Here is a 19,552-nt window from a genome sequence, read left to right on the forward strand (position 1 = left end):
AGATGGTGGTCTTGGCCTCCCTTCTTGCTTCTCTCCCATAAGCTCCTGGGCTCTCAGCCTTATCTGTGCCCTGGGGCCTGACCTACACAGGATGAGACCCTGAAACAGAGCTTCCTTACGGCCATCATGATGCTGGTAGGGGCCATCAGCCGGAGTGAAGGTGCCCACAGCTACGAGTTCTCCCAGACTAGCGAGCTCCTGGAATGCCTGACGGTACGTGCCAGCTCCTGGGCATGGGTAACCCTCCAAGGCAGAGCCCCTCCCTCAAACCAGCAGCTTCTCCAGGCATAGGGAGCCCCCTCCCTCAGCCCATCTGGAAATATTCCATGTCCCCCAGGTTACTTGCGTCTTGCTGGGACCCTCAGCAGACCAGGTATGCCCACATTGCAGCCAATGCCGCTGAGGCCCAGAAAAGCTAGCACACTCCATTCTGCATGCTTTCTTGGCTCGGGTCCCAGACCAATCACTTAGGATCTTGGCTTCCTAAATAGATCCTTTGGGACAGTGGGAAATGCACAAAAGACTGGGCAGTAGTGTCAGGGTCAAAGGGCATTGATTAAGACAGGCTGGCTCCTGTCCCATGCCTGGGACCCAACAGCAAAGTGGAATAATTTCGAAGGAAGCAAGAGTCAGAGCAACCTGGAGCTGGTCCAGGGAGGAACAGGCAGCTAGGACTCAAACCTGGCTTGTCCAATTCCAGAGGCCACGCTAGCTCTCTAAGGGGGGACCAGGTCTCACTACCAGGTGGATAAAGACAGACAGCATCGTTGCCCGAGCTGCCTAGTGTGCTGAAATTCTGAGGTAGGGCTAAGATTTGGTATCAGAGGTGGAGTCAGCTAGACCTGAACCTCTGCACCTTCTCCTGTGGCCTTACAGACACTAATGGAGAAAGAGCCGCAAGACACACTGCTCACCAGCATCCGCCAGCAGGCCATCCACATTGTCGCCAGCCTTTGGTAGGTTACAGCCTATGGGGACTGCCTTGGCCCAAAAAAGCAGCTCCCTGCCCAAGATGCTAGCTGGACAAAGTGGAAGCGAGTCACACATCAAGGCCCCGCTGGTCAGAGCTTGGAGCTGAGCCACCGCAGGTCACAGGGGGCGGGAAGGGGGCTGGAACATTTACCCTGAGCACAGCTACTGCACACAGGGAGCTGACTTCCTCCTCCAAGTACTCCAGGAAGGAAGCATCTAGAAGGAGGCCAAAAAAGAGCTGTGTCTAGCCCCAGCCAAGCTCCAGGGAAAAGGAGTAAAGCTGGGTCCAGAGAGCTCGGGAACCCCAGAGCCAAGGATGCAGGTCCTTGTTTATCTCTCCACCCACAGATCAGGGAGGAGGTTAGACCAGGGAGATCAGAGTTGCCTGCTCTCAGACTATAGCAGGCAATCCACATGACCCTTGGCAGGGTGGCAAATGGAGCTGGATGGGCATCCACTCGGACTGCATTCCCAGGTGCCTCGCCTCTGCTGGCCCTCACTGCATACTCACCCAAAGCACAGTCACTGTTGATCCCTGGGTGCTTGGGGACTGCCTGAAGAGACTGAAGCAGGAAGTGAGATAGGGAGGAATGTGACATCCTCGCCAGGCAGAGAAGTGTAGGAGCCCCAGCACTGCGTAAAAGAGGCTGATTGACAGCTGGTAGAGTATTGAGGCATAGAGTTGTCCTATAAGCCTGGTGCTTTGCTAGAGTCCAGGACATGATCTGAGGCTGACTAAAGTTGGCTGAAAGGGGACTGTTAAGCAAAGTCGTGCATGGATGAGTCAGTGAGCCCTGCAGGTATCTGGCTGCAGGAATGGCACTTTCAACGGTCCTCAGCCAGCACGTGCTTGGGTTGACGGACCAGTAGTAGACTGGAGAGGTGGATGTGTACAGGAATCCCTGTGAGAAGCAAAAGGCTGTAAGGTCTGCACTGTCAGAAAGAGATACAAGGGGATGTCTGAGCCCTGACCGCTGCCTTCCCGGTCCCAGGCCCTCAGGATCCTTCACCTTCCCAACAGTGCCCTGAGGCCACCCATGGATGTGGACAGGAAGTCCCGGCTCCTCTCCGTCTGCTTCCGCAGCATCTTTGCCCTGCCACTGCTGGATGCCCTGGAGAAGCACAGCTGTCTCTTCCTGGAACCACCCAACATCCAGGTACAGCCTGCACAGCCCAGGGGACTCTCAGGCAGGATGTCAGGCTCAGTCTTCTGTGTGTGGCAAGGTGGGGCACATGGTGTGGCCACTCCTCAGGCATGGTGGAGGCCCTGCATAGTTGCCTAAAGACTCTGGGTCCCCATTTGCCCACCTGGGGCATGGCCCATTATCATCATTTGGGTCGTGCTAAGGTAGGTGGCTTACCTGGTGTGTGCCTGTCCAGGAGCTCTGTACATAATGGTATATGCATGGTCTCCTTGCTGACCTAAAATCCATGTAGAATAGGAAACACAGAGGCACTCACCACTGTGTTTCCCTCCCTCCAAGCCCCATGGCCACCCAAGGAATTCACAGAAGAGAGGAAGACGACTCTTTCAAAGGGATGAGTTGCCTGATATTGCAGGGATTGGTCCTGTCACACTAAGATGACGTATGGAGTGACCGTCCTTGCAGGGTAGGCTCCATTTCACCACACCTACCTGCCTGGGTCGCTATCAGGTCTCACCTGTAAATACTAACTAAGCTGGCCCTGCCGGAAAGATGCTTGCCATGCCTCATAGCTGCCACCAGAGGGTGCATGAAATTGTCAGGCATAGTCCCAGTCCCATGTGACAGCGGCAAAAGGCAGGACAGCTTTGTGAAGTGAGTGCCATGGGCACCAGGCTATCTGTGGACCCTCCCCACCTTCCCACAGTGACTGGGGGGCAACGGGTACACATCTCAGGAGAAAAAAGTCGACCGTGGGAATGCCAATATCTGAACCCGACCCCAGGGCCCCTCCTCATATTATACATCTGTGAAGCTGGGTCCAGGCTGCATCTGGACAGACAAGCACTGTGGGACAGGTGGTAACCGGGGAGGAGGAGTATCTGCCTCAACATCTTACAAAGTGACTAGAAGACTCCTTGACTCTGCAGGAAATGCAACCAAGGACTGAGTGTCAGCACTGGGAGCCAGTAACATTGATCCCACTCCATCTGTCTCCTGCCCTGCCACATGGGACTGGTTGCCTGTCACCCCTGTGGAGGAACATCGGCTTAAGAAATGAAGTCATCCAGGTCACCAAATAGTAAATGGCCTGAGCTCCTGATGACCTCATGAGAGTCTGGCTGGCCGTTTCTATCACACACACACACACACACACACACACACACACACACACACACCTAAATAGGCCAGCAGCAAACGTTGTTGAGGGTCCTTATATGAGCCTCAGAAATCACATCAGCTATATAGTTTGGAGGGCCAGGAAGAGGTATATACCCAGACTCTTTAAAAAAAAAAAAAAAAAAAAAAAAAAAAAAAAAAAAAAAAAACTTTTAATAAGAGGACCAATGAGATGCTAGTGTGCAAAAGTACTTGCCACTCAAGCCCAATGACCTGAGTTGGATCCCAGAATCCACAGTAAGAGAGAACAGACTCCTGAAAGGTGTCCTCTAATCTCCACACACGTGCTGCAGCGTGCACGCATGTATGCACACACACACATATACATACATGCTAAGTAAATAATGAAATTAAAATTTACTGAGATTTTCAGGATGAAAATAGAGCTCATTATCTCCAGCATTACTTCCTGGAGTCCTGGAGCAAGTCAGGCCTGGTCACATGTCTACATGTCTATGGAGCCAACCCTGCTGGGACTGAGTTTTCCCTTGGGTAAATTCAACTGGGTGGGTTCCCAGGGCCTTTCTGGCCAGTCTCCATGCCTGTGTGGCAAGCCCCCTTGCAAATACGGCAATGAGCTCTGTCAGTTGCGGGAATCTGGCCTGGGGACATGCAGAAAGTGGGTGCCGCTGGATACTGCCGCAGTCTTGGGCCTCGTCCCTACAGGACCTGGCTGACCTCCTCCCTTCCACAGGGATTATACAGCCAGACCATGGAGGCGGTGGACCACATGCTACAGTGTTTCATGATGCAGAACCCCACCGTCAATGAGCTGTACTTCCTGTTGTCGGTGAGGGCTGCAGGCAGCTGGGGATGGGGCAGGGGTACACAGCTCTGGCCTGAGAGTCCCCAAGAGGGTACCCCACAGGAAGCAAGACCTGGCCAGTAGGCTTCCCATGCCTAGAGGTTTGGAACATCTGGAGCAGACAGGAAAACATCAATCAGCCTGATCAGAAAGGGATCTGTTGGAGAAGTGGCTTCCCCTATCACCTGTGCCCATGACACAGTGTCCCCCCAGGATGTAGCTGAAGTTTTCCTGGTCCTGCCTGGCCCACGGTCAGGACAAATCTCTCTCACCCGCCAGTCCCCACAGCTGCTCAGACCCAAGCAAACACACAGAGACATATTGCTTATAAACTATATGGCCATGGCAGGCTTCTTGCTATCTAGTTCTTATATCTTAAATTAACCCATTTCTATAAATCTATACCTTGCCATGTGCCTTGTGGCTTACCGGTATCTTACATGTTGGCGACTGGCGACTCGTGACTCAGCCTTCTTCCACCCAGCATTCTCCTCTCTCCTTGTCCCGCTATCCTTCCTGCCTGGCTACTGGCCAATCAGCGTTTTATTTATCAGTCAATCATAGCAACCTATATTCACAGCATACAGGACATCCCACAGCACAAGGGCATGGATCCCACAAACCCCCTCATCTGCCCACTAGGTGTCCATGGGAGGGAGACCACTCAGCAGACAGTGAGGGGCTAGTAGCAGGGCCTAGGCCCAGTGGAGAGGCCAGCTCCATCCAGGCCAGCGGTCAGGGCCAATGGGAGTCCCTAAGGAGCCCTGAATGGAAACCTTAGCCATTCCTGAGAAGAGAAGGACACATAAGATGAGGCTGGAGCCAAGAAGAGGCAGGAGCCCACTCAGTAGGTCAGAGTAGAGGTAACTCTGCCCACTGGAGCCTGGGGGGTGAGGGGCTATGGTGAGGCTCAGCCAAGCAAGGGCAGGGCCTCATCAAGAAGCCAAGAGCAGAAGCAGGAGCGCCAAGCCCCGTGACGCACAGGTGGAAGTCAGGAAGGAGAACACAGGCGAGGGAACCCCCAAGCAACAAGACAGCATGCCAATCTAGGACTGTGCCCAAGTGGCAATGGCTTCTACCAGTGGGAGTCACAATGGTTTCCCCACCCATTCCTGGGTCACTCTGTCTCCCAATAGCCTGTGTCTAGATCAGCTGACCACACAACCACCACACAACGCGCATCAGCTGTGCGATGATCTGAAATCAGTGCCCACCCTCTGTTTGCGTGCATGGCAGAAAGTTCTAGAAAGGGGCAGCCGGCACACAGCAGGTTGAGAGCTTATGGGGGAGGGGATGTTTCTGCTGCATGGGAAGTGGCCATTGTGAAGGGTGGCTCCAGAGACAGGGGCTGACAGGGGACAAGAAAAGCTGGACCTGGAAGTGGTGGAACCCAAGGAGCCTTCCTGAGGGGTGGGCATGGACGGCCGTTTCTGGGGGTCTGACCCAGCACTTGACTACACCCACCCTGCAGCACCTGTATGTCTGGCTGGCATCAGAGAAGGCTCATGAGAGACAACGAGCTGTGCATAGATGCATGATACTCTTCAAATTCCTGAACTGTAAATGCTGCCTAGAAGTAAGCTCCATCGCCCCAGCTCCATCGCCCCAGCTCCATCGCCCCAGCTCCTCACCTCCCCAGCTCCTCGCCTCCCCAGCTCCTCGCCTCCCCAGCTCCCTAACCATATGCCTTCAAGGGTGGAGCCTCTTCCTTAGAAGAACACCTACACCCCTGCTTCCAGTCCAGGGTGACCCTGAACATCCTGCTGTCTGTCTGAACTCAGTGACAAGGGAGTCTAAATAATATCCCCTCTTTGTTCTTTTATTTTTAATGGAGTAAATAAATTTTTTAAAGTTTAATTTTCTGGGATTGAGCTACAAAAAAAGACTCCACAATGAAGACAAATCACGTTTTAATGTGATCCGATATGACTGTGGGGTCTGGAGAAGTGGCTCAGCCGTCAAAAGCACTGGCTGCTCTTGCAGAATTTCCAGCATCCCCAGGGTGGCTTACAGTCCTCCCTAACTCCAGTTCCATGGGATCAGGCACCCTCTTCTGGCCTCTGCCAGCACCAGGCACACACATGGCACACAGATATACATGCAGGCAAAACACTTATACACATAAAAGATAAAAGAAAGATAAATCTTAAAAAAAAAATGTAACTATGGTCTACAGAGTGGCTACCTATTTTGTAAATGGTTTTATTGGTTCCAGATTGAGCTCAGGGTAAGAGAAGCCAGATAGTCGAGCGTGGTGCCGCATGCCTTTAACCCCAGCACTCGGGATTAAAGGTGGATCTCTGTGAGTTTGAGGCCAGCTTGCTCTACAGAGCCAGTTCCAGGACAGCCAGGGCTACACAGAGAAACCCCGTCTCAAAAAACCAAGAGAAGGCCGGGCGGTGGTGGCGCATGCCTTTAATCCCAGCACTTGGGAGGCAGAGCCAGGTGGATCTCTGTGAGTTCGAGGCCAGCCTGGGCTACCAAGTGAGTTCCAGGAAAGGTGCAAAGCTACACGGAGAAACCCTGTCTCGAAAAACAACCCAAAAAAAAAAAAAAAAAACCAAGAGAAGGGCTGGGGCAGAAGCCAGATAGTGTACTACGAGGTCACAGTTGGATCCTGTCCTAAGACCTTGACACTCTGTTCATCCAGTTTTCTGCAGTTTTGTTGTTGATGTTGTTTTGTTTTGAGGTTTTGTTTTTGTTTTGTTTATTTTTTTATTACATTACCCCATTCTTTTCTCTTGATTACCAAGTTTTGGAGTCAAGTCCCTATATTTTGCCTAACCCGAACCCTGCCATACAATTCAAGGGGTCCTCTAGTGGAGGCCTCTGGTGGGGTTCACGAGTAGCCAGTGGGATACTGTAGGTGGGCCAACCATCAATACCATGCTCTCTACATAGACCAAGGAGAACTTCAGGAGGATGGGGCAGCTGGTGGCCATGCTGGGGATCCTGTGCCAGGACTCGGACAGGACCATCCAGTGCTTGAGTCTAGAAGCTATGTGCCATCTCTATCAGCTTCTGATGCAGCAGAAAGGTGAGTGCTCTCAGCACAACAGCACACCTGGCCCCTCACTACCTCATCCCGATCTTGACTTCAGCCATAACCTCCTAATAACACAACCCCTAAACCCAAATAAACACAGGCCTGATGCCAGTTGCTAATAGGCTCAGCCTGACTCCTGCCCTGTCCCACATTAACCCCAGCCCACTCTGCCCTGCCCTCACCCCTGCCTGCCCTGACCAGCAGAAGTTCCAGAGATGGAGAGGGAGACCCCTCAGGAACTCCCTCCACCTGATGCAGCTGGAGCTGCCCTCTGGAGCAGTGGAGACCAGAGGGGCACTCTTCTGATCCCCCAGGATATGGCATCCAAAAATGACAGCATCTTCTTCATGAGCAGCAACCAAGCTACCAAGGTCAAAGCCTTTAGAGTCTTTCTGGCTGGGTGGGTGCATAGCCAGAGCAGACTACCACATCTGTGGGTGGCAACAAAGGCATTCTTTTCTAAGCCGTTGAAAGGGAAACGCGCAGGTTGGAGGGACACCAGTACACACTAGACTATGTATGTGTACCTTGGACAGGAGCCTTCACGGTTCTCTCAAATATCCCTTTCTCAAGTTTTTCCAACCTTCTCTAGACTGTTTTCCCATTTACAGCTCTTCTGCCCCTTTCACACCAGGATTTGAATTGTGTTATCCTCAAAAGCCATGACCTGAGGCTGTGAGCTAAGGTACCAGTGTTAGCTGGATGGCCCACCCTAAAGCAGCATCAGAGCTGTGAGTTCAGGAAGTCTGCGAGGTGTGAGCTCTTGCTTGCTCAGGATGGGTTGAACTTTGGCTAAGAATGACCCCCTGTGATTGGCATACTTGCCAGTCCTTGTGAGACCTAGCCTTCCACTTCTCAACCGGGTCCATATGGGGCCTGGTAGTTGAACTGGCCTTCAGTAAGCACCCATGACGTCCTACCCGAACAGATAGCAGAAAAGTGGGGCACATGGCAAGTGAGTGACCCAGCAAGACTTCGGTCTGATCCCATGGGCTCCAGAATACCGCAGCTACAGTGAGCTGTCCAAGTTTTGGGGCTCCTTAGAAGTTTAATACAGAAACTCTCAGTCCCTGGGGCCAGTCCCTCAATGGGCCTGCCTAAAAGGAAGACAATCTCATTTAGCTGTAGTTTGCACCAAAGAACCTTGGCTGGGGTCGAGGCAAGGCAAGGAGGGACGAGTTCCACTGGCTGCCAGCCCAGAAAGTTCCAGAGGGAAGGTGGGCCACTGGGAAGCATAGAGTCTGGGACCTGGAGAGAGACAGCCTGCCCTCTATCCATGGGGGAAGACACACATAAACTGGATACGAACAGAGAAGGAGCAAGAATGGGAGGATCTGCTGATTTCGAGGTGCAGGCCTTGGAAAATTCCAAAGAAGAGCAGATGTTCTGGGCCTCAATCCTGCCCCCCACAAGTTTGTACAGACTCCTCATGTGGTCTTAGGATGCAACACACTTTTATCATCCTTATCCTCTTCATCACCTTTACCACCACTGTCATCGATAATACCTCCAACATCACCATGGCTATCATTATCATCCACTATCATCACCACCCTTACCATCCCCACTGTCACTACCACCACCACCATTACCACCACCATCACTGGTACCTCCAACACCACCACAACCACCAGCATTCACTATCATCACTCCCATCATCATACCCCATCATCACCATCATTTCCACCATTATCCTCCCACATATTCCTACCCTGTTCCATGGCACCTCTCTAGGCCTAGAGATCAGACCTGGTGGCCTGGAAGATCCATTACAGCTCTGAAGTTCAATTCTCTTTCATTAAAGCCCTCATGAGAAGGACTTGGGCCTGGCCATGGGCAGCATTTCTCTGGACTCGGCGTAACATGTGGATGACCTGGGGCCAAGATGGGAAGAGGATGGGAGGACACAAAGTTTCCAGGGCCACCAGAACCTAAGAACAAGCCAACGCTGGTTGGAGTAAAAAGCCCTGTGCCTGCCCGGTGCTGGACACCATCCCCTTCCTGTCCCTAGGCATTGGCTGGGGCAGAGGGATGTGGAAAAGATTGTGTAGTTGGCCCACATAAAGTGCCAAGAGATTTGGGGAGCCTGACAGAAGGGTAAAAGGGAACAGGCAGGGGGGGTTGATGTGATAAGGTAACAGGCTCTCCACTCTCACAGGAGATCATGAGTCATCTTGCAATGACAGAGCTGACCGACCTCATCTGGACAGCCATCGACGGCTTGGGCTCTACCAGCTCTTCCTGGGTGCAGGCGGCTGCCGATTTGCTTTCCCTTGCCATCCAGGAGCATGGGGACAACCTGGCAACTGTGAGGGGTTGGGGTCCTACCCAGGGCCAGGGAGGAGAGGGGCAGCGTTGAGGACTAGGCAACAGGCAGCATCTAGGACCCTTCTTTGGACCAGGATGGAGAAGACTGGGATCCCACTGCAGGCAGCAGACAACCCAATTAGTGGATGGATGGATGGGTGGGTGGATGGATGGATGGATAGATGGATGAATGAATGGATGGATGGATGGATGGATGGATGAATAGATGGATGAATAGATGGATGAATGGATGGATGGATGGATGGATGAATAGATGGATGAATAGATGGATGAATAGATGGATGAATAGATGGATGGATGGATGGATGGATGGATGGATGGATGGATGGATGGATGGATGTGACTTAAGGGAGCCCTATGTCACTTATCGATTAAGTGCAGCTATGGACCACAGAGGAATGAGGTGACACGGGGAAAAACAGAGCTTGTGGTCTGATGGGGTGACAACATACAGACAGAGGTGGACAGAATGGCCCAGTAGGTGGAGAGAGAGAGGGGAGAGAGAGAGAGAGAGAGAGAGAGAGAGAGAGAGAGAGAGAGAGAGAGAGAGAGAGAGGAGTAATGAACCCTATAGGGTGAGAAGCATGCCCCAGCAAGAGACAGCTGATGCCAGCTCCTCCAAATGCCTCAGAATGCTGTACCGGGCCCTCCCTTCAGGCCAGGTGTGCAGAGTAGGTGGGCTCTCCCCATCAGACCCCTCCCACTACTCCCTGTCTCTGAACAGGTTGGTAAAATGGGCCAGGCCATCCACCACCACCTCTGTGCCATCCAAATGCCTCAAGCCAAGGAGAGTGCCCTGCATGTCATCACCTTACTGGCCCGGAACCACATCCCTGAGCTGGTGGCTGCCTTCCTAGACTTTTCCACTCCTCTGGACAGGTACCTAGCCCTCTCTTCCTTACTGGCCCCATTGCTTACCCTCCATCCTTCCCCAAGCCAGGGTCACAGCTTCTGCCCTCCTGTCTGTCCATCACAGACCACAGGAACCCTGAGTGCTTGGTTGTAAGGAGGGAGTCAGCGCCTCTGTTCATTTAGACTTGCCTCCTGTAGACAGTCCACAGAAATATCTGCCCCAGTCTCCACCACCCATGCTAAGTGGTCGCTAATTCCCGAGTGCTCCTGCTGGGACCCCTGCTAACCACAAAGCCTTGCCATCCATTAGTGTGGACCCCTCTGACTTGTCCTGATGCTGTTCGTTCTCTTTTTCCTGCTCTTTCCAATAGGCCCCTGCAGCCACCTCAGCCCTCTCAGGTGGGCCTGGCTTTTCTCCCATACCACAGGACCCCTGAGTCTGGGGCTAGACCAGGATTCTTGTAACTGTCCATGTCCCTCCTCTCTAAAATCCCACCTCTGGATCCCATATCCTCAGTCTACAGCACCCACCATTCATCTGCCACACCTGGCATGGGTCACCCCTCACTTCTTGATGGGGTAGTTTCTGCTCAAAGATAGACTATGCTTTCTCAGACTCTTTCCAAACTAGAATTCCTCTCTGCCCCTCACTCAAACTTCTGCTTGGATCTCTTACTCCCTCCAAGATCCAGCAAGCCTCTACCTGGTGGGACCAGCATGATGGTCCTGCCTCCCTACTCACCCTCCCGCTGTCCTTACCCAGTTCCTCCTTCCCAGATCGGGTTCCACCTGGCATACCCAGGTCTTTGCCCTGGGTGCTGACTTGGCTCCATGCTGCTCTGGGAACTCTGGAAACTGTGAGAGAGCTCCTCCAAAGCCTAGAGTCTTCTCCAGGGAGAATTCTCACCTCAGCAGGGAGGTGTCCTATTTCCATTAGCAACTTGTACTTCCATTGTGTGCAAATGCAAATGCTGTTCTCTCATCTCTGGACTGTCTGGTTCCTTTAAGACGCTGTGGTGAAATGTCGCCTGGGTCCTCAAGAGAAAAGTACATTTCTATCATCTCGGTGTGGAGTCTAACATATTCACCAGATTCACCTCATTTTTTTTTTTAAAAAGCTGCATTTTATTTTGTGGAGAAAAGTTGTCCAACAGAGAACAACTTGTTGGAGTCAGTTCTCTCCTTCACTGTGAGTCCTGGAGCTAGAACACAGCAGGCTTTTGGGCAAGTACCTTTCCCTACTGAGGGTATCAATGACCCAGATTTTGACAACTGCTTTGTAAGTTACTTGGTCATGTTGCCTCGATGATATTCTCTCTCTCTCTCTCTCTCTCTCTCTCTCTCTCTCTCTCTCTCTCTCTCTCTCTCTCTCTCTCTCTCTCTCTTTGAAACCTAGGTCTTTTACCAGGTGAGGTATACCAGCCTAATTTTCCCAAGCAGCTGGTGCACATTTGATTATGTCAGAAACCCTTTTCGTTCTTATTTCTGGGAAGTTTACTTGACTGTGTTGAAAGTTGGTGTCTGCCCAGGTCGTAATCTCTGGTCCGATGCTACTTTTCCCCCACCTTCATGGTCGGTCACACCTGCTGATGTTCCTGGCTTTCCCCTAAACTCACTGTCTTCTTCACATCACTCTTCCGCCTTGCCTGAATGTCCCTTATTAAATGTCCATCGGAGTCAGACCTCTCTTGGCCACCCTTTAATGTTTCCCCATTTCCGAGATTTCCTCATGTGTGTAATACACATATATGCATATGATGTTGATGTGGATGTGGAGACCAGAAGCTGACACTGAGTCTTCCTCAATCTCTCTCCACCTTCTTCTGAGGCAGAGTCTCACAGTTAAAACCAGAGTTCGCCAATATGGCTAGTCTGCCTTCCAAGGGCTGGAATTACAGGTGGGCTGCCACACCCACTGGGCATTTATGTGGGTATCTGGGTATCTCTAGTCCTTACTCTTGCAAAGCAAGCTCTTTAAACCACTGAGCCATCACCCAGGCTTGAAAGTCCAGCTTGTTTGTTTGTTTGTTTGTTTTTGAGACAAGTCTTGCCAGGCTGGCCTTGAACTCTTCCTCCTCCTCTGTCTCACTCCTTGAGTTCTAGGATAACCTAGCTGAAGTCATTGTTTGATTCTTTCTATTTCTTTCCTGAGTTCAGTCAGTTCTTTTCAGGTCCTACTGAAGATTTGTCCTTTCTTGAGCATATTCAAGGTGACTGAGGCTCTAAGTACTTCTCGCTGTGGAGTGAATGAGTGAGTGAGTGAGTGAGTGAGTGAGTGAGTGAGTGAGTCCAGGATCCCTCTGTAGTACTAGCACTCTAAGGCCATCTTCACTATGTTGACTCATTGCTTCTAGTTTTTGCAATAAACTGTAGAGCTGTTTGTCTTAGTCAATGTTTTATTGCTGTGAAGAGACATCATGACCAAGGCAATTTATCAAGGAAAGCATTTCGTTGGGGGCTTACTTACAGTTTCAGAGGGTTAGTCCATTATCATCATGGTGGGGAGCACAGTGGCAGGCAAGTGTGGTACTGGAGAAGTAGCTGAGAGCTATATCCTGATCCATAGGTCAAGAGAGAGACTGACACTGGGTCTGGCTTGAGCTTATGAAACCTCAAAGCCCATCCCCAGTGACACACTCCCTCCAACAAGGACACACCTCCTAATCCTTCTCAAGTAGTGTCACGCCCTAATGACCAAGCATTCAAATATGTGAGCCTATGGGTGGCGGGGAGAGGGGGGGGCCATTCTAATTCAAACCACCACACTGTTCATTTTGGAGCTGCTGGAGTGATTCAGAGGATTTCAAGTTCAATGGCGCCATCATCTGTCAGTACGGCAAAAGCTGGGCCATCTAGAAGACGTTGGGCTTGGTGGTAGGCACCAGCACCTATGCCCTCTAGTTCTTCTTTTCTCTTCTTTGACAGGAATGTTTCCCTCTCTCCCTTTCCCCACCACGTCTCCTCCCCTCTCTCCTCCTCCTCCTCTTCAAACTTTCCCTCCTCTTCTTTCTTCTTCCATCTGACTTCCTCTTCCTCCTCCTCTCTTGTCCTCCCCTCTCCCTTTTTTCTCCCAAAGCTGTACATTTGAAGACAGCCAGCTGTTTAATTCCTTCCCTGTGTCCTCTGAGGTTAGGCACTAATTGAGAGCCAGGAATGGGGAGTAAGACACATACACGGTGATCACGCCTGCAGACAGACAATTGCAAGCAGTGCTGAGGAACGGAGGTGCTCCGACCTCCGGAGTTCTCTCTCCTCTGGTGTATTTTAAGACTTCAAGGGGATTCATCTTCCTGAAGGTGATTTGGACCCAGTCTGAGCTTTCATTTGCCCTGTGTCCACTTCCCCAAAGTTTCTCTTATCTGCTTCTGTCTGTCACAGAGCCTTGAAGTGGGTGGTGGAGCTTGTCCACTAGGGCTGGTGTTTTTTCCCTTTACTCCCAGTGAAGAGACCCCAGTGGCACTGTTCCCGCGGAGCTCTGTGCCGTCTTTCAGAGAATCTGGGAAAGTGCAGACCTCAGCAAGCAGCACCTTTTCTGAGGCCGGGCACTCCGCGGTTCCGTCTCACTGCTGGAATGTATATGTTCCTTCCTCAGTCCCAAGCACTGTCCCCATGATAACATTTACAGAGCCTGAGTGCGCTGCACACCAGTGGAGCCTCTCCTGGATAGATTCATCTGGATTTTCATCAGCTTCTACCAGTCACCTGGGCACAGTCATTTGTGATGGTTTTAAGCATAAATGTCCCTGCTAGACAGTTTGGGGGCTGCACTGGTGGTGGGAATTTGGACATCGAAATAGGCTTTATGGCTCAGATTCCCAGGACAAAACCCTCCTCCCACCGACAGTGCTGAAGCTGGGGTGGGAGGAGCCTCTCTTTTTCTGCAGGGCAGAGATCTGTTTGCTTATCGCTTCCTATTTCTCTTCCCTAAACTATGCACGTAACTCTATGGAGCGATCACCTACTAGGTGCCCATCATGGGCAATCTTTCTTTTAAAAAAAAGATGCCTGTCATAGCTAAATATGGTGGTGAACACCTAGAATCCCAGCACTCAAGAGGCTGAGACAGGAGGATTACAACTTTAAAGAGAGTCTATGTACCGACCCTGTCCCTAAAGGGAAAAAAAATTGCCACCTGGCCTGAGGGGGGAATAAAAATGTCAGGTGTGGTAAGACAGGAGTTTCCTTCTCCTCCTCCAAGTTCAAAGATGGCCAGATGTGCATAGCAGAGTCCAGACCAGTCAGGGGGACAAGAAAGAGCCTGTCTCAAAAATGTACCCATCCCAACGGTGCAGTGTGTGCTGAAAGCGTAAACCGTATAATATGAACTCTTCCAATGTCTTCCTTCTCACCTGGCTTTGTTTCCCTCTGGCTTCGTGTTTAAATTTTATGGTGTCTCACTGCAGCTCTCTCCTCTTCAACGTTCTGTGGTGCTAATGTTGTGAATGCCAAGGGTCCTCTTCACTGTAGGTGAACATTTCATTATTTCCCACTAGAGACCTTGACGAACAGTGCATCTTGTGAACTTTGCTTGCGTGTGTCCTAACATACTGGAGAACTGGATTTCCCCTGTGTGATGTGTGTGGGGTAGGGGGAGGGTGTTATTAGGGACAATACCCCCTAGAAGAGAAAGCTGTGCTGTGCCCCACCTCCATGGACACGCAAGGAGGTGTAAGGCATTTCCCAATGTGCTCCTGCTGAGTCCCACTCCAGGGACAGACTGCTATTCTCTGAGCATCCCTCTTGCTCCACAGCTTCTGGTGCTCAGTACCTGCATTTTAGCCAATCATCCATGTTTTGGCCAATTTGGTGGGAGCTGGTCAGCTTATACTATTCGTTGTTACTTCCATTGATTGAGCTCGACTTGACATCTTCCCGTTCCATTTTTCTTTTGTGTATGTGTGTACAAACGTGTGTGTGCATGTTTGCATGGACACGTGGGTGGATGGACGTAAATGTGGAAGACTGAGGTTCATGTCAGGAATCATCTTCAATCGCTCTCCAACCTTATTCATTGGATCGGCATCTCTCAGTCAAGCCAAGAGCTCACTGACATGGCTAATCTCATTAGCCAGCTTACTCGGGGGACCCTCTGTCTTAGCCCTCGGGGGCTGGAATTACTGATGGATCACCACACCCACCTGGCATCTCTGTGGTTTCTGGGGATCAAAATTCTGGTCCTCACACTTGCCTGGCAAGCACTTAACCACTGGGCCACCTCCCATCTTCCATTGCTTCTTGCTATTTGGCAGTGAGACCGTGCAAAGGGCCTGCTCGATTTTCTGCTGGGTGTCCCTCTTTATGACATACAATATGAGAATCTTTCCTGAAAGCTGGACACGGACCCTTCTTGCCTGCCATGTTAGGAATATCTTCTCCCATACAGCAGCTGCTTTCCCATCCCCACCACATCCTTTTGTGAGCAAGTACCAACTCACACTGTCCTTACGCACTGTCGTCTTGTTTGTTTGTTTGTTTGTTTGTTTGTTGAGACAGGGTTTCTCTGTATCGCCCTGTCTGTCCTGGAACTCACTTTGTAGACCAGGCTGGCCTCAAACTCAGAAATTCACCTGCCTCTGCCTCCTGAATGCTGGAATTAAAGGCGTGCGCCACCACGCCCAGATATGCAGTCTTCTAAGGTCTCTTGTTGGCCTTCAAGTTGACCTCTCCAGCCCATCCAGAATGATTGCATATGATGCAGATATTGTCCCAGAATCACCCGCTCACTCCTCTTCCTGCTCAGCATTCCTCACAAATCAAGCACTTCCTGCCCTCAAAGGGCACTGCTTCTCCATCCCCAGGCCAACAACTCAGAGTTCTAATTGTGACAGCTTGGTAGCAATTGTCCTCTACAAAGCAGCCTTTCCTCTGACTTTCCAAGAATGTCTTCTCTACTCTTGACCCTTTGCATTTCCACAAAACACTTAGAGTCAGGCACCCAGAATGCCTTTCTTCTCCTCTGCCTTTGATGGCTGCTATTACTCGAGTTCAGAAGCACTGCGTGAGGGGCCGGAGAGATGTCTCAGTGCTTACAAGCATTTGCTGCTCTTTTGGAGGACTACAGTTTGGCTCCCAGCACCAGTGAGTTCCCACTGCCCAATACTTAGACTACTCTAACCCTAGCCTAGCCACACCAGTTCCTTTTGTTGGTATTGCAGCTTTGACTTCTAATATGTCCACATTTTTGCTTCAGACTTGCCTTTTTCTTTATTTTTAACGTGTGTGTGTGTGTGTGTGTGTGTGTGTGTGTGTGTGCGCGCGCGCGCGCGCGCGCGCGCGCATGCAGGTGCCTGTGGAGTCCAAAAGAGGGCATCCCATCATCTGATGCTGGAGTTACGGGTGCTTGTGAGGCCCCATGTGAGTGCTGGGAACCCAACTTAGGTCATCTGTAAGAGCAAGGGCTCTTAACCATAGAGCCATCTCTCCAGCACCCAGACATGTCTATTGTAGATAGAATTTTATCAAGTTTGTCATAATCAGTCTTTGTCTTTGGTTGGAGTACATATCCTATTTGCATGTACTGTAACTGTCAATGTGTTCCGGATTGACTTTTCTATCCTTACTCTTCCCATCAATGTGTTCAGGATTGACTTTGCTATCCTTACTCTTCCCATCAATGTGTTCAGGAATGACTTTGCTATCCTTACTCTTCCCATCAATGTGTTCAGGAATGACTTTGCTATCCTTACTCTTCCCATCAATGTGTTCGGGAATGACTTTGCTATCCTTACTCTTCCCATCAATGTGTTTGGGATTGACTTTGCTATCCTTACTCTTCCCATCAATGTGTTCAGGATTGACTTTGCTATCCTTACTCTTTCCAGACAAGTAAAGGACCTTCAAAGTCCTCTTGTGAACTGCTATGGCCCTGTGTGAATGCCTAGACTCTCCCCCGGGTATTGCACCTTCCAAGTTCCTCTATACTGAAACACGTGTCGCAACTTTATTCTTACGGCTGGGCAGTGTTGCCCTGTGTGTACTCTGTAGTGTGTGTATATCATTGTGTGACCGTGCCACATTTGGCTCATCAGTTCATCTGCTGATGGACACCTAGGTGATCTATACCTTTTATTCTGCATGAGCAATTTGCTGTCAACACTGGCAATCAAGAATTCCACCTTCTGCATCCGCAGCTCCCACATCTATGGAGTCAGAATATTTCTCCAGAAACAATATGCCCATGCTGACCCTGCACAGGCTCGTCATTACTCCCCAAGTGATGCAGCTTAATGACTGCTTGCATGGAATCTGCCTCATATTAGGTAGTCCATATAATGGGGATGGAGGTTAAAGGATACCTGGAAAGGGGGGTTGTAAGGTATATGCAAGGAGTTCACCATGTTATACAAGGGACTTACTTGTGCAGGGTTTATGCTGGTTTGGATTGGATTTTTGAGACGAGGTCTCACTGTAGGCTAGACTGGTCTAGAATTCACTGTGTATCCCAGACTATACTCACATCCTTACAATCCTCCTGTTTCAGCCTCCCAAGTTTTGGAATGACAGACATAGGCCACCATGCCCAGCTAGAGCATCCACAGACTTTCATACCCAAAGGAGATCCTTGCTGACACTATGGGACAACTACGTATGTTTGATCTGTTCTCTGATTTTGGGGGTGCCTGCGTTTAATAAAAGTACAAGGCAGCATGGCAATGTCACATTTAATCCCGCCCCTCCACTCCACCCCACCCCTGAGGAATTGCTACAACTTTCCAGAGCAGTTCTGCCTCTTTACACTCCCCCAGCGGCCCATGGATTCCGGTTTCCCCACATCCTCGTCAAGGCTTGTGCCGTTCGCTCCTTGGGCCATGCCGTCACAGTGGGAGTGAAATAATATGAACTGGTTCCCACTGGTGTCCGCGTCTTCTGCGTGCTTCTTCCTTGGCCAGGCATCTCTCTTGTTTTGAGAAGTGTCTTTTCAAGCCTGTGGGTTGGGGGATTCTGGCTGTGTTTCCCTTCTCTCTTACTCTCTGGCCCCATCCCTCCCGAGCCTGCTTAGATCTGCTGCTCCCACTGCAGCTGAGATGAAACTGCTCTTATCAACAGCTTCACGTGGCTGGGGCCATCCCCGCCTTGGTTAGCTCTCCGCCATCCGCCTTTCATGCTGCAAACGCTTTCCCATTGGCTCCTAGGATTTCCTCCTTCCTTTTCCCACCGTGCTCCCCACTGGGCTGTCACCCCTAAGACTTCAAGGATTTTTCTCAATGCTACATGTCTTGCTCCCCTAAATGTTGCCTTCAAGGTGCTCAGCACGAAGGTGCCGTTGGGGAGACAGCAGCCCCAGAGAGCAGATTGAAAGTCTCACCCTCCAGGCTTTCAGATGCAGGGAGGGCGCTCTCTCTCTCTCTCTCTCTCTCTCTCTCTCTCTCTCTCTCTCTCTCTCTCTCTCTCTCTCTCTCTTGATGCAGTCATCCTGCAGTCATCCTGTGGCCACACTGGAGAAGACTCCTAGGATTTTCTGTGCCCACCTAGCAAATATCAGCTGGGACTGGGGTGATTTCCACAGGGCCTTAAGGGTGGCCCCCTCGGGTCTGCCTTGCCACTTATGAGGCCACTCAACTATGTCCTTCCTGGTCTTGCCCCAAAGGGCCCTTTCCACCCAATACTAAAGCCCAAAGGACACTAGGGTAAGACTCAGGGGACATCATAGTTCCCTCTCAGGACAGCTCTTGCCTGCCCTCCTTGCCTGGGGCCTCAGATGGCTGCAGGGTCAGTGCCCAGATACCAAACAGGACCATGATCTGAGTAAGCTTCTCTCTGCAGGCCTCAGCATCCACCTCCCTGCAAAGTAAACACAAGGTCACCCTGTCCTTCACTGGGGCCCTAGATAGACATAGAGCCTACTAGCCAAGTCAAGCAGACTTGAGCCGCAGCATGGCTCTCACAGCACCCCACACCCCCCATCCACAGCCATTCCTTTCGCCTGTGGAGGGCCCTGGGAGCTGAAGAGCCTGCCAGCCATTTGGTTCTGACTGTGCTGATGGCGTGGATGCAGAAGAGGCCTCTGCCTTCCAGTGCCAGCGACAGCAGCCCCTGTCCCGTGGAGAAGCCTCACTTGCGTTCATTGGCCGTGAGTCTCTGACCTCACCTCTGGCAGGCAGCTGTGTGAGCACATGGGTCAGTACGCTAGGCTTCAAGGAAGAGGGCTGAGACCCAGGCCACTCCTATCTGGAGAAGAAGAGCATGGGGCAGCCCAGCCCATAGACTGATCCCACAGTCCTTGGC

The 19,552-nt window shown here is 51.1% G+C and overlaps 1 protein-coding gene across 1 annotated transcript in view; it reads left to right on the forward strand.

Annotated features, from left to right (window-relative positions):
* The window catches only part of LOC131896390 (maestro heat-like repeat family member 5), an 85,838-nt gene that overhangs the window by 54,103 nt on the left and 12,183 nt on the right, over positions 1-19,552 (forward strand). The window contains exons 21-30 of the mRNA XM_059247010.1: positions 91-213; positions 877-956; positions 1,994-2,129; positions 3,991-4,086; positions 5,573-5,677; positions 7,003-7,138; positions 7,349-7,518; positions 9,306-9,455; positions 10,200-10,354; positions 19,238-19,397. Of these exons, the coding sequence (XP_059102993.1) occupies positions 91-213; positions 877-956; positions 1,994-2,129; positions 3,991-4,086; positions 5,573-5,677; positions 7,003-7,138; positions 7,349-7,518; positions 9,306-9,455; positions 10,200-10,354; positions 19,238-19,397 (1,311 nt within the window). The remainder of the gene's footprint in view (positions 1-90; positions 214-876; positions 957-1,993; positions 2,130-3,990; positions 4,087-5,572; positions 5,678-7,002; positions 7,139-7,348; positions 7,519-9,305; positions 9,456-10,199; positions 10,355-19,237; positions 19,398-19,552) is intronic.

This window comes from Peromyscus eremicus, chromosome 20, assembly GCF_949786415.1.
Source record: "Peromyscus eremicus chromosome 20, PerEre_H2_v1, whole genome shotgun sequence".
In the NCBI taxonomy this organism is placed as follows: domain Eukaryota; kingdom Metazoa; phylum Chordata; class Mammalia; order Rodentia; family Cricetidae; genus Peromyscus; species Peromyscus eremicus.